At 49.5% G+C, this 15,333-nt stretch overlaps 1 protein-coding gene across 3 annotated transcripts in view; it reads left to right on the top strand.

Moving 5' to 3' along the window:
• LOC137353492 (pleckstrin homology domain-containing family A member 7-like) overlaps positions 1-15,333 on the top strand; it is a 101,895-nt gene that overhangs the window by 16,932 nt on the left and 69,630 nt on the right. For all 3 annotated transcript variants that reach the window (XM_068019838.1, XM_068019837.1, XM_068019839.1), the window contains exons 2-6: positions 1,205-1,309; positions 5,662-5,734; positions 6,096-6,196; positions 7,031-7,143; positions 12,913-13,374. In XM_068019838.1, coding sequence (XP_067875939.1) covers positions 1,205-1,309; positions 5,662-5,734; positions 6,096-6,196; positions 7,031-7,143; positions 12,913-13,374 — 854 coding nt within the window. The remainder of the gene's footprint in view (positions 1-1,204; positions 1,310-5,661; positions 5,735-6,095; positions 6,197-7,030; positions 7,144-12,912; positions 13,375-15,333) is intronic.

The following is a 15,333-nucleotide window of genomic DNA, read 5'->3' as shown; positions in this document are numbered from 1 at the left end:
CACCTCACTCACACTCACCTCACTCACCCCCTCTCTCCCCTTCACCCTCCACATCTCCCCCTCTCCCCCCGTCCCTCCCCCCCACCCCCCGCTCTCCCTCTCCCCCCTCCCCTCCCATCCCCTTTCCCCCACTCTCTGCCCCCCTCCCCCACCTCCCTCCTCCCACCCCTCCACCCCCATCTCCATTTCCCCCTCCCCTCCCATCCCCTCTCCCCCACCTCCTCCCTCCCCCACCTCCTCCCTCCCATCACTCACTCACACTCTCACTCACTCACACTCTCACTCACTCACACTCTCACTCACTCACACTCTCACTCACTCTCACTCACTCACACTCTCACTCACACTCTCACTCACACTCTCACTCACACTCTCACTCACTCACCTCACTCACACTCTCACTCACTCACCTCACTCACACTCACACTCACACTCACTCTCACTCACTCGCTCATTCTCTCACTCACACTCACTCTCACTATCACTCTCACTCACCTCATTTACCGCCACACTCAACTCTCACTCACTCACTCTCACTCTCACACTCACCTCACTCACCTCACTCACCTCACTCACACTCACTCACACTCACTCACACTCACTCACTCTCACTCACTCTCACTCACTCTCACTCACTCTCACTCACTCTCACTCACACTCACTCACACTCACCTCACTCACGCACCCCCTCTCTCCCCTTCACCCTCCACATCTCCCCCACTCCACCCCTTCCCTCCCCCTATCCCCCTCCCCTCCCCCTCCCTCTCCCCCCTCCCCTCCCCTCTCCCCCACTCCCTCCCCTCCCCTCTCCCCCACTCCCTCCCCCATCTCCCTCCTCCCCCACCTCCCTCCTTACCCTCCCCCCACCCCCTTCCCTCTCCTCCCACCCATCCTCCCCCCATCCCCCTTTCCTCCCTCCCCTCCCATCCCCTCTCCCCCACTCCCTCCCCCCTCCCCCACTCCCTCCTTCATCCCAATCTCTGCCCCCGTGTCGTGATGTATCAGAGCAGCAGCTGATGTGAGACTGAACCCCACAAGCTCCGGGTTTCAGCCTCGATCAGTGCAGGGTCTCCTGGGCACGTCTGACAGTGAAAACCCTGCAGTGACTGCCAGACAAACCTCTTTTCATCAATTCTGATGATTATTTCATTCACCAGTTTGACCTTTGACTCTTTAATTCTCTTTTGTTTTTGTTATTGTTTAGTCTGTTCGAGCAATGAAGAAAGTTCACACTTTCGCCAAGAGGGACCAGGCAGTAAAACGAGACCCCAACTCAATGACAGTGATTCGAGGCTGGCTGCACAAACAGGTACCCGGATGGGCAGGGGAGAACCCACAGTGTGAAACAGGAGAGTCGGGGGAGCAGAGCACGAGAGAGAGAGGAGAGCAGGACATGGGGCAGGGGATGGGGTTGGAGAGTGGGAGCAGGGGGTGCAGCAGAGAGCAGGGTATGGGTGGGAATGGTGCATTGGGGAACAGAGGGGGCAGGGATCGTTTGCAGAGTGGGAATGGGAGCAAGCGTGGACAGTGGTAACAGGGTAAAAGGCTGTTTTTTAAAGATGTGGATTCACTGCGCCAACCCCAGTGCTGACCCCGTATCACCCGCTTCAAGCCACTATGTTGTCTCTGTGTCCAGACTGCAATGGGCAGGTGCCATTCTCAGCCATCAATGGTGTCACTGGGCAAGGAAGGCCGAGAATCTTGGGGCCCTTTTTAAATCTGGAGCCTTGGCTCCCTCTGCTGGTTCAGTGAGTACAATCATTCGGTGTAGTGAACACCTTCCCCGAAACCTCCAGGAAAACCAGTGAGAATCACCACTTTCAGGAGCTGTCCCCCAGTGAGAGTCAGCACCTTCAGGAACTGTATCTCAGTGAGAGTCAGCACCTTCAGGAACTGTATCCCAGTGAGAGTCAGCACCTTCAGGAACTGTATCTCAGTGAGAATCAGCACCTTCAGGAACTGTATCTCAGTGAGAGTCAGCACCTTCAGGAACTGTATCTCAGTGAGAGTCAGCACCTTCAGGAACAGTATCCCAGTGAGAGTCAGCACCTTCAGGAACTGTCCCCCGGTGAGAGTCAGCACCTTCAGGAACTGTATCCCAGTGAGAGACAGCACCTTCAGGAACTGTATCCCATTGAGAGTCAGCACCTTCAGGAACTGTATCCCAGTGAGAGTCAGCACCTTCAGGAACTGTCCCCCAGTGAGAGTCAGCACCTTCAGGAACTGTAACCCAGTGAGAGTCAGCACCTTCAGGAACTGTATGCCAGTGAGAGTCAGCACCTTCAGGAACTGTATGCCAGTGAAAGTCAACGCCTTCAGGAACTGTATCCCAGTGAGAGTCAGCACCTTCAGGAACTGTATCCCAGTGAGAGTCAGCACCTTCAGGAACTGTAACCCAGTGAGAGTCAGCGCCTTCAGGAACTGTATCCCAGTTAAAGTCAACGCCTTCAGGAACTGTATCCCAGTGAGAGTCAGCACCTTCAGGAACTGTATCCCAGTGAGAGTCATCACCTTCAGGAACTGTATCCCAGTGAGAGTCAGCACCTTCAGGAACTGTATCCCAGTGAGAGTCAGCACCTTCAGGAACTGTATCCCAGTGAGAGTCAGCACCTTCAGGAACTGTATCCCAGTGAGAGTCAGCACCTTCAGGAACTGTTCCCCAGTGAGAGTCAGCACCTTCAGGAACTGTATCCCAGTGAGAGTCAGCACCTTCAGGAACTGTATCCCAGTGAGAGTCAGCACCTTCAGGAACTGTATCCCAGTGAGAGTCAGCACCTTCAGGAACTGTATCCCAGTGAGAGTCAGCAGCTTCAGGAACTGTATCCCAGTGAGAGTCAGCACCTTCAGGAACTGTATCCCAGTGAGAGTCAGCAGCTTCAGGAACTGTATCCCAGTGAGAGTCAGCAGCTTCAGGAACTGTCCCCCAGTGAGAGTCAGCACCTTCAGGAACTGTCCCCCAGTGAGAGTCAGCACCTTCAGGAACTGTATCCCAGTGAGAGTCAGCACCTTCAGGAACTGTATCCCAGTGAGAGTCAGCACCTTCAGGAACTGTCCCCCAGTGACAATCAGCACCTTCTGGAACTGTATCCCAGTGAGAGTCAGCACCCTTTGGAACTGTATCCCAGTGAGAGTCAGCATATTCAGGAACTGTCCCCCAGTGAGAGTCAGCACCCTTTGGAACTGTATCCCAGTGAGAGTCAGCACCTTCAGGAACTGTCCCCCAGTGAGAGTCAGCACCCTTTGGAACTGTATCCCAGTGAGAGTCAGCAGCTTCAGGAACTGTCCCCCAGTGAGAGTCAGCACCTTCTGGAACTGTATCCCAGTGAGAGTCAGCACCTTCAGGAACTGTCCCCCAGTGAGAGTCAGCACCTTCAGCAACTGTCCGCCAGTGAGAGTCAGCAGCTTCAAGAACTGTATCCCAGTGAGAGTCAGCACCTTCAGGAACTGTATCCCAGTGAGAGTCAGCACCTTCAGGAACTGTATCCCAGTGAGAGTCAGCACCTTCAGGAACTGTCCCCCAGTGAGAGTCAGCACCTTCAGGAACTGTCCCCCAGTGAGAGTCAGCACCTTCAGGAACTGTTCCCCAGTGAGAGTCAGCACCTTCAGGAACTGTCCCCCAGTGAGAGTCAGCACCTTCAGGAACTGTTCCCCAGTGAGAGTCAGCACCTTCAGGAACTGTCCCCCAGTGAGAGTCAGCACCTTCAGGAACTGTCCCCCAGTGAGAGTCAGCACCATCAGGAACTGTATCCCAGTGAGAGTCAGCAGCTTCAGGAACTGTATCCCAGTGAGAGTCAGCACCTTCAGGAACTGTATCCCAGTGAGAGTCAGCACCTTCAGGAACTGTCGCCCAGTGAGAGTCAGCACCTTCAGGAACTGTATCCCAGTGAGAGTCAGCACCTTCAGGAACTGTATCCCACTGAGAGTCAGCACCTTCAGGAACTGTATCCCAGTGAGAGTCAGCACCTTCAGGAACTGTATACCAGTGAGAGTCAGCAGCTTCAGGAACTATATCCCAGTGAGAGTCAGCACCTTCAGGATCTGTCCCCCAGTGAGAGTCAGCACCTTCAGGAACTGTATCTCAGTGAGAGTCAGCACCTTCAGGAACTGTATCCCAGTGAGAGTCAGCACCTTCAGGAACTGTATCCCAGTGAGAGTCAGCACCTTCAGGAACTGTCCCCCAGTGAGAGTCAGCACCTTCAGGAACTGTATCTCAGTGAGAGTCAGCACCTTCAGGAACTGTATCCCAGTGAGAGTCAGCACCTTCAGGAACTGTATCCCAGTGAGAGTCAGCAGCTTCAGGATCTGTCCCCCAGTGAGAGTCAGCACCTTCAGGAACTGTATCTCAGTGAGAGTCAGCACCTTCAGGAACTGTTCCCCTGTGAGAGTCAGCACGTTCAGGAACTGTATCCCAGTGAGAGTCAGCACCTTCAGGAACTGTATCCCAGTGAGAGTCAGCAGCTTCAGGAACTGTCCCCCAGTGAGAGTCAGCACCTTCAGGAACTGTTCCCCAGTGAGAGTCAGCACCTTCAGGAACTGTATCCCAGTGAGAGTCAGCAGCTTCAGGAACTGTCCCCCAGTGAGAGTCAGCACCTTCAGGAACTGTCCCCCAGTGAGAGGCAGCACCTTCAGGAACTGTCCCCCAGTGAGAGTCAGCATCTTCAGGAACTGTATCCCAGTGGGGGTCAGCTCCTTCAGGAACTGTCCCCCAGTGAGAGTCAGCACCTTCAGGAACTGTATCCCAATGAGAGTCAGCAGCTTCAGGAACTATATCCCAGTGAGAGTCAGCACCTTCAGGAACTGAATCCCAGTGAGAGTTAGCACCTTCAGGAACTGTCCCCCAGTGAGAGTCAGCACCTTCAGGAACTGTATCCCAGTGAGAGTCAGCACCTTCAGGAACTGTATACCAGTGAGAGTCAGCACCTTCAGGAACTGTATTTCATTGAGAGTCAGCACCTTCAGGAACTGTATCCCAGTGAGAGTCAGTACCTTCAGGAACTGTATCCCAGTGAGAGTCAGCACCTTCAGGAACTGTATCCCAGTGAGAGTCAGTACCTTCAGGAACTGTATCCCAGTGAGAGTCAGCACCTTCAGGAACTGTCCGCCAGTGAGAGTCAGCACCTTCAGGAACTTTATCCCAGTGAGAGTCAGCACCTTCAGGAACTGTATCCCAGTGAGAGTCAGCACCTTCAGGAACTGTATCCCATTGAGAGTCAGCACCTTCAGGAACTGTCCGCCAGTGAGAGTCAGCACCTTCAGGAACTGTATCCCAGTGAGAGTCAGCACCTTCAGGAACTGTATCCCAGTGAGAGTCCGCACCTTCAGGAACTGTATCCCAGTGAGAGTCAGCACCTTCAGGAACTGTATCCCAGTGAGAGTCAGCACCTTCAGGAACTGTATCCCATTGAGAGTCAGCACCTTCAGGAACTGTCCGCCAGTGAGAGTCAGCACCTTCAGGAACTGTATCCCAGTGAGAGTCAGCACCTTCAGGAACTGTATCCCATTGAGAGTCAGCAACTTCACAGAAATTGTGGAGAACAAATGAATGGCAGGATCCCACGTGATTGGCGATAATGTTTATGCATTAGGCAGTGATCAATGTGTCAGCTCTTTTAACTGCTCCAGACTCTGCAGTGATTTTCATTGTTTTTCTCTCTGTTTCAGGACAGCTCTGGGCTTAAGCTGTGGAAGAGAAGATGGTTTGTCCTATCTGACTTCTGTCTCTTTTATTACAGAGGTAACTGTAGCTGACCAACATGGACCATCACTGCCCAACCACTGCTCCTCACTGACCAGCCGCTGACCAATTGCTGCCCTTCACTGCCCAACCACTGTCCTTCACTGACCAACTGCTGCCCAATGATTGCCCAACGATTACCCTTCACTGACCAAGCACTGCCCAATTGCTGCCGAGCCACTGCCCAACTATTGCCCTTCACTGACCGACCATGAACTAACCATTGCCCCTCACTGACCAACTACTAACCAACTGCTGCCTGACAGTTACGGGAAGAGTGTAGATCTTTACCTGGGAAAGGTACCCATCAGGAGGCAGGTTGACCAGTGGAAGCTGATTCTGTGTATCCTGTGCTCTACAGACAGTCGGGAAGAGCGGATCCTGGGAAGTATTCCGATGCCGAGTTATATCATCTCTGCTGCTGATCCACAGGACCGGAAAACACGGAAATTCACTTTCAAGGTTCAGGACAATTCGGACTTTGATTTGTATTTGGAAACATGGGGAGAAAACAGCAGAATTTGACAGATACACCTTGCTGGGGGGGGTGGCAGGGGCAGGAGACTGGTGGGCGAGTGAAGGGCAGGGGTGGGGGCACAAGTTGGGGATGGTTCCGCCAGAGTGTAAACTCACCGTTTGTGGATCAACCAGGAGTAAACTTGGGAAATCAGTGGAAATTACTCTGTTTCTGGGATGTTGGGTTTCAGGTCTAACGACAATTAGCAGCTGCTCCTGGGTCACTGGGTCACTGAGAGACTGGACCAAGTGGCACATGGGGAAGATTGGGAGCCCAGGCTGAATCGTTATCTTCCTGTAAGGACACATGGGACACAGTGCGAGGACACTCTGCTCTGTGAGCTTTCCTCATGGAACTTCCTCACATTCCTGTATGGAGTCAGTTACCTTTCCCACAAGGACCTTACAATTCTGTAGGGCAGAAATCGAACTGGAGAGACCATTCTGGAAATGGAGACTCCAGACTTAGTTTGGGTTCAGATTCAAGCTGAGTCAATGATGAGATCCCAGTAATAGAATGTTTTTACTGAGATTTACAGTGGCTACAGTTGGTGATGTGAGGAACTTAAGAACATAGGAAATAGGAGCAGGAATGGGCCATTCGGCCCCTCAAGGTGCTCCTTGTACCAATGAATACTCCATTATGTGGCACTCCATTTCCAAACCTGGCTGAATGCCAGTAGGAGGAGCTGGTGTGAGGAGAGAGGGTTATAGCAGAGAGAGAAAACATTCAGGAATGAAGAGCTGGTGTACCTTTGCTGACTACTTCCTGTCGCATAGGCTGAACACCCAGGAATGAGGACATATTATTTCAGTGCGGACACACAGGAGGATATGAATGGTTGGATCAAGGCTATGAGCCAATCGGCACGCGTGGAATCTGAAAACACCAGGTAAGGGATTAAAATACCCTCAATCTATTACAGTAAATACCAGATAGATCCCAAATCCCTTCCCATCCAATCCCAATGGAGCTTGTTACAGCCAAGTGAGGAGGGGTCACAGTCGCCCCTCTTGCCCTTCCTCATATTTGACCACAACAAGGGTTTATTCCTTTTTAAACAGTAGTTGTACTTACCACCTCAGTGAGTATTTTATCATTTCCTTTACTGTGATCATGAAAGAACCAGACAGGTTTTCTTGAGTTTAAACAAGAAAGGGGTAAGTTTATTATACTTAACACTCTAACCCTGATATAACATAATTAAAAATATGCTGCACATTCACGCAGACATTCACACGAGAATCTCACACACACACACACACACACACACACACACACACACACAAATAGATTACTGAGGCAAAAATACATTGTCATGCAGATCCCTACTCCAATTAACCCCAAATGAATTTTGATCACCAGACATTGAAGGCAAGAAAGCGCATTCCAGGCCCTGCTAATATGATACAATCCACAGAGCCAGGACTGGTTAAACCAGCTGGTCACATGACTAACTGGCTGGTCCAGGTTTTTTGAACCAACCACAGGACAGTTTGAAGTCAGAAGGCAGTGTGCAACTGAAGCTGAAACAAGCACGTGTCTCGCCTGGCTGTCTCTCTCTCTCTCGCTTTCTCCCAAGCTAGCGGACCCACGGAAGACACGTAAACCTCAAGAGAGAAAAGACTCCAACCTCGAAACAAGTTGAAGCATGCACTGGGCCCCAACGAATTGCAAGTCTGACCAGCAACCAAAGACTTCACAGCAAAGTCAAAGGACATTAAAATAGAAATGCATCTATTGCCTCAAACTTTTCCCCTTTATTCTTTTCTACTTTTCTGTCTCTAATTGCATGTGTGTTTATCGAGTATGCATGCTAGCGTTGTCACGTCGCATATTCGTAGTCAGTAACTGGATTAGAGTTTACGATTAATAAACTTCTATCTTTCTTGTTAAAAATCTAAGAAAACCTGTCTGAATTAATTTCTTTGCCTTACAATTGGAAAGCAGTGAACAAGGATTCACTAAGGGGGAGCGAAAACATGGTGTTTTTTTAAAAGTTAAACTCTGTTACGGTAAAACCAGGCAAAGGCTGAGAGGGAACCCCTAGACCCCTCTCATCTGCTCATAACAACATTTGGTGGTTGGATTAAAGTTCAGAATAAATGGAATTTAAATACACCGTCTGTGAAGGGCAGCCTTCTTTGCTGCTGCACATTCAATCACTCCTTGTCTTCTTTGAGTGTGACAAAACTCCCAGATTTTTCAGAGATGGATCGACGGTCATATGGTTTTCTCAATCCCCTGTTTTTAATTAGATCCAAAGTCTAAAACCCAAAACCTGTCTACGGTGGGGTTGCCAATGTTTACTCCCTGGAGGGACATCTCCACTTATGATTCCGGTAGTCCTCCGGCTGAAGCTGTATTCTTGAAGTCCTCACTGGTCAAAGTGCACTTTGTGGTTGGCCTGCTTGGCTCAGGGTTTTCTTGAAGCCAGTATTGTAGTTGGTTCTCTTCCCCTGGTCTCTGGCTGTAGCAGTCTGTAGGCTTGGAGGGTCCACAGAAAACTTGAGGTTTTCTGGAGAGAGAGTGTGTGAGAGAGAGAGAGAGAAAGGGAAGCATGCTGCCTCCTCTGCTGCTGCACACTCAGTTACTCCTCGTCTTCTGTGAGTGTAACAAAACTCTCCGTTTTTTCAGATATGGACAGACGGTTACATAGTTCTTTGTTTTTAATGAGGTCCTAAGTCTAAAACCCAAAATCTCTCTGCAGTGGGGTTGTCGGTGTTTATCTCCTGGAGGGATGTCTCCACTTATGAATACCTCAAGATAGCTTTGACTGTCCTGCTAATGAGGATGATCTGCATAATCTACTCAGTTAGCCAGAGCATTGTTCTGGTTGGGCATCTTGTTAGACTTTTGTCTCCAGTTCAATCTTCTGGTATTTCAGATGCAAATTGCAGTGGCCATCTTGGCTGCTAGTTTTTGAAAAGTTAACTGTAGGATTTTTTTCCATTAAAAGTCTAATGTAAATTTACAACCAATGAAATTAATATTTCTCATTTGGCATATGGGGTTTGCTTGACAAGCTAAACCCCTTCCCATTCACTCCCATTGCACACAATCCCAATGGAGCTAAGCCCCATCCCATTCACTCCCATTGTACACAATCCCAATGGATCCAAACCCCTTCCAATTCACTCCCATTGCACACAATCCCAATGGACCCGAACCCCTTCCCATTCACTCCCATTATACACAATCCCAACGGAGCTAAACCCCTTCCCATTCACTCCCACTGTACACAATCCCAATGGACCCAAACCCCATTCCCATTCACTCCCATTATACACAATCCCAATGGAGCTAAACCCATTCCCATTCACTCCCATTGTACACAATCCCAATGGACCCAAACCCCATTCCCATTCACTCCCATTATACACAATCCCAATGGAGCTAAACCCATTCCCATTCACTCCCATTGTACACAATCCCAATGGACCCAAACCCCATTCCCATTCACTCCCATTATACACAATCCCAATGGAGCTAAACCCATTCCCATTCACTCCCATTGTACACAATCCCAATGGACCCAAACCCCATTCCCATTCACTCCCATTATACACAATCCCAACGGAGCTAAACCCCTTCCCATTCACTCCCACTGTACACAATCCCAATGGACCCAAACCCCATTCCCATTCACTCCCATTATACACAATCCCAATGGAGCTAAACCCATTCCCATTCACTCCCATTGTACACAATCCCAATGGACCCAAACCCCATTCCCATTCACTCCCATTATACACAATCCCAATGGAGCTAAACCCCTTCCCATTCACTTCCACTGTACACAATCCCAATGGATCAAACCCCTTCCTATTTATTCCCATTGTACAGAATCTCAGTAGGAACTTCTTCCCATTCAATCCTGTTGTTAGGTATCAAATGGTTTTGACTCTGCCATCAAAGTTGAGACCTCAGGAACCCGAAGGGACAGCTTCCTACACCCAGGGTCAAAGAGTCAAACACCAATTCCAATTGGCATCCAACATTTTTCATGATTGAGCTAGGTGAGGGGAAGGTTCCATGCTGCATGATCAGTGCTGGGGCCTCAGCTATTCACAATCTATATTGATAACCAAACGGGCTGAGTGTAATATATTCAACTTTACTGGTGATAAGCTGTAAGAAAGACACAAAGACACTGCAAAGGGATATAGACAGATTAAGTGAGTGGGCAAAAATGTGGCAGATAGAATATAATGTGGGTAAGTGTGGAATTATCCACTTTTTGGTAGGAAGAATAGAAAAGCAAAATTTTTTTTTTAAAAGGTGAGAGACTAGGAAATTGAAATTTGGAGTCTAGGGCCTGGGTATCCTTGTACAAGAATTAGAGAAAATTAACATGCAGGTACAGCAAACATTTAGGAAAGCAAATGGTATGTTAGCCCTTGTTACAAAGGATTGGAGTTTTTTAAATTTATTCATGGGATGTGGGCGTCACTGGCCAGGGCAACATTTATTGCCCATCCCTAATTATCCTTGAGAAGGTGGTGTTGAGCTGCCTTCTTGAACCGCTGCAGTCCATTTGGGGTAGGTAGACCCACAGTGCTGTTAGGAAGGGAGTTCCAGGATTTTGACCCAGTGACAGTGAAGGAACGGCGATATAGTTCCAAGTCAGGATGGTGTGTGGCTTGGAGGGGAACTTGCAGGTGGTGGTGTTCCCATATGTCTGCTGCCCTTGTCCTTCTAGTTGGTAGAGCTCGCGGGTTTGGAAGGTGCTGCCTGAGTAGCCTCGGTGCGTTGCTGCAGTGAATCTTGTAGATGGTACACACTGCTGCCACTGTACGTTAGTGGTGGAGGGAGTGAATGTTTGTAGATGGGGTGCCAATCAAGTGGGCTGCTTTGTCCTGGATGGTGTCGAGCTTCTTGAATGTTGTTGGAGCTGCACCCATCCAGGCAAGTGGAGAGTATTCCATCACACTCCGGACTTGTGCCTTGTAGATGGTGGACAGGCTTTGGGGAGTCAGGAGGTGAGTTACTCGCCGCAGAATTCCCAGCCTCTGACCTGCTCTTGTAGCCACAGCATTTATGTGGCTGGTCCAGTTCAGTTTCTGGTCAACGGTAACCCGTAGGATGTTGATAGTGGGGAGATTCAGTGATAGTAATGCTGTTGAAGGGGAGATGATTAGATTCTCTCTTGTTGGAGATGGTTATTGCCTGGCACTTATGTAGCACGAATATTACTTGCCACTTATCAGCCCAAGCCTGGATATTGTCCAGGTCTTGCTGCATCTGGACACGGGCTGCTTCGGTATCTGAGGAGTTGCGAATGGTGCTGAACATTGTGCAATCATCTGACCTTATAATGGAGGGAAGGTTATTGATGAAGCAGCTGAAGATAGTTGGGTGTAGGACACTACCCTGAGGAACTCCTGCAGTGATGTCCTGGGACTGAAATGATTGACCTCCAACAACCACAACCCAGTATTAGAGTAAAGAAGGTGGTGGTGAGCTGCCTTCCTGAACCACTGCAGTCCATGTGGCGTAGGTACATGAATCCTTGTACATGAATCACAGAAAGTTAACATGGAGGTACAGCAAACAATTAGGAAGGCAAATGGTCTGTTAGCTTTTGTTACAAAGGGTTTAGAGTATACGAGGAGAGAAGTCTTACAATTACACAGGGCATTGGTGAGGCATACCTGGAGCACTGTGTACAGTTTTGGTCTCCTTATCTAAGGAAGGACATACTTGTCCCAGAGGGAGTGCAGTGAAGGTTCACGAGACTGGTTCCTGGGATGAGAAGATTGTCCTATGAGGAGATATTGAGTAGACAAGGCCTATATTCCTATATAGAAGAATGATCTCATTGCAACAAACAAGATGCTGAAAGGGCTTAACAGGGTAGACACAGAGAGGTTGTGCCTAACTGGGGAATCTCGAACACAGGGATAGTCTCAAGATAAGGGGTAATCATTGCAGACTGAGATGAGGAATTTCTTCACTCACAGGGTTGTGAATTTTTGGAATTCTCTACCCCAGAGAGTTGTGGATGCTCCATCATTGAGTATATTTGAGGCTGAAATTGATAGATTTGGGGCACTAAGAGAATTAAGGAATATGTTGATAGGGCAGGAAAATGGAGTTGAAGTAAAGATCATTCATGATCTTATTGAATAGTGAAGCAGGCTTGAAGGGCCGAATGGCCTACTCCTGCTCCTATTTCTTAAGACCATATGAAACAAGAGAAGCAAAAAGTGGTGATTTATTGTGACTGAGCCTGATGTTTAACAACTTGAGATAAAATATGACTAAGGCAAGTGAGGAGTTCTATACTTTAAAAGTCCGACAATTGAATGATTTAGAATAGGGGCCAGGGCAAAGAGTTCTGATGTGAACAAAGTGTGAGTTTCGAGGGGAGGAAGTGAATGTAGAATGAATTGTTTAAAGCTTGGAGATAGAAGGGGGAAGATCAGAGGAGGGATGGCCAAAGAGTAAATAAAATTAGATTTGAGGTGAGAAAGGCTGTCAGCTTAAAGCTCGTTACTGACGGGCAGCGGAGGCTCTGGCTTTTCCTTGGTTAATTTATATTCTGTGATATTTAACATGTTGAACACAATGTGTTTCTCCATGTTCGAGACAAGCTCTTCATGAACAGCAGAAATTTGGGTTTTAACAGTTTATTTACTGCATGAAATTTTTTTTGCAGCATCTTCTCGGCTAAAGATTCAAAGCGCATTTCCCAGGAACAGCGATATTCCAGCTTTGAAGATTTCACAAAATCTGGCTTCCTCCAGCACAGAGAAAATGCTCAAAGTGCAGAGTCACTGGAAATCGCAAAACTGTCAGAACCGAGGCAGCAAACGGACTCTCGGAGTGAACTGATGGAAAAGACGTTGGAGAAAGTTAGACGGGAACTCCTGGCACCCACCAATGGCCAGAGAAACGCCCCGTCTTCAACCATATCCCTTGAGCAGCTGACCCCGCCACAGAGTGGCACAGTCCCTCCTCCCACCCCGACAAGTGGGCTCCAGAACACAGCATTCAGATTTGAGGGGAGTTCCAAGCCTAGGGCTGAGGACATGGACCCACAGAGAAGGAACTCACTGTCTCACGTTGAGCAATGGATTCGGTCCCAGAAAGAGAAAGTCCCTGAGGGACAGGAGAATGAGTAAGTGATTGAGAATGTTCCTTCAATCCTGATCGATATCCTCTCCAGTGCTGCAGCTGAGTAACTATGAAGAGAGATGAAAAGGCGAGGGTTGTTTTCCTTAGAGCAGAGAAGGCTGAGGGGGGACATGATTGAGGTGTACAAAATTATGAGGGGCATTGATACGTTAGATAGGAAGAAACTTTTTCCCTTAGCGGAGGGGTCAATAACCAGGGGGCATAGATTTAAGGTAATGGGCAGGAGGTTTACAGGGGATTTGAGGAAAAATGTTTGCACCCAGAGAGTGGTTGGAATCTGGAACGCATTGCCTGAAGAGGTGGTAGAGGCAGGAACCCTCACAACATTTAAGAAATATTTAGATGAGCACTTGAAACGCCATAGCATACAAGGCTACGGGCCAAGTGCTGGAAAATGGGATTAGAATAGTTAGGTGCTTGATGGCCGGCACAGACACGATGGGCCGAAGGGCCTGTTTCTGTGCTCTATGACTCTAACTCCACTAGAAGCTGTGAAAAGCCCAGATTTATGATCCTGCTCTCTGGTCGCTGATCTCATCCATAGCTGTAGATGTAGGCAATTGGTAAATTCCACAGCTCCTGGGAAAGATTGAGTTCGAGTCAGAGACAGTGATTAAGACTGAACACCAGGAACATGCAATAAGCAGGAAGAGAGAAGAGTCAGAGCAAGAAGGTTTACCAACTAGATTAATATCAATAAAACATAGAGATAACCAGAGATTGGAGGTTGCAGGTTACAAAGGGGTCACAGGTTACATAAGGTCACTCCTGCTTCAGGTTCATCTCCTGAGGAGCAGTTTTGCAGTAGGTTGAGCCGTCTCTTCAGCTGTGGCTCAGTGGATAGCAGCCCACTCTCACCTCTGAATCAGAAGATTGTGGGTTCAACTTCCACCCCAGGATCCTGAGCACAAAACGCTAAGCTGACACTCCCAGTGCAGTACTGAGGGAGTGCTGCACTGTCGGAAGGTTAGTACTGAGGGAGTGCTGCACTGTCGGAAGGTCAGTACTGAGGGAGTGCTGGACTGTCGGAGGGTCAGTACTGAGGGAGTGCTGCACTGTCGGAGGGTCAGTACTGAGGGAGTGCTGCACTGTCGGAGGGTCAGTACTGAGGGAGTGCTGCACTGTCGGAGGGGCAGTACTGAGGGAGTGCTGCACTGTCGGAGGGTCAGTACTGAGGGAGTGCTGCACTGTCGGAGGGTCAGGACTGAGGGAGTGCTGCACTGTCGGAGGGTCAGTACTGAGGGGGTGCTGCACTGTCTGAGGGTCAATACTGAGGGGGTGCTGCACTGTCTGAGGGTCAGTACTGAGGGAGTGCTGCACGGTCGGAGGGTCAGTACTGAGGGTGTGCTGCACTGTCGGAGGGTCAGTACTGAGGAAGTGCTGCACTGTCGGAGGGGCAGTACTGAGGGAGTGCTGCACTGTCGGAGGGTCAGTACTGAGGGAGTGCTGCACTGTCGGAGGGTCAGGACTGAGGGAGTGCTGCACTGTCGGAGGGTCAGTACTGAGGGAGTGCTGCACTGTCGGAGGGTCAGTACTGAGGGAGTGCTGCACTGTCGGAGGGTCAGTACTGAGGGAGTGCTGCACGGTCGGAGGGTCAGTACTGAGGGAGTGCTGCACGGTCGGAGGGTCAGTACTGAGGGAGTGCTGCACCGTCGGAGGGTCAGTACTGAGGGAGTGCTGCACTGTCGGAGGGTCAGTACTGAGGGAGTGCTGCACTGTCGAGGGTCAGTAGTGAGGGAGTGCTGCACTGTCGAGGGTCAGTAGTGAGGGAGTGCTGCACTGTCGAGGGTCAGTAGTGAGGGAGTGCTGCACTGTCGGAGGGTCAGTACTGAGGGAGTGCTGCACTCTCGGAGGGTTAGTACTGAAGGGGTGCTGCACTGTTGGAAGGTCAGTACTGAGAGAGTGCTGCACTGTCGGAGGGTTAGTACTGAAGGAGTGTTGC

This window comes from Heterodontus francisci, chromosome 41, assembly GCF_036365525.1.
Source record: "Heterodontus francisci isolate sHetFra1 chromosome 41, sHetFra1.hap1, whole genome shotgun sequence".
NCBI classification, from domain to species: Eukaryota; Metazoa; Chordata; class Chondrichthyes; order Heterodontiformes; family Heterodontidae; genus Heterodontus; species Heterodontus francisci.
The sequence above is the reverse complement of the archived record's forward strand: the minus strand, read 5'-3'. Positions and strand labels throughout refer to the sequence as shown.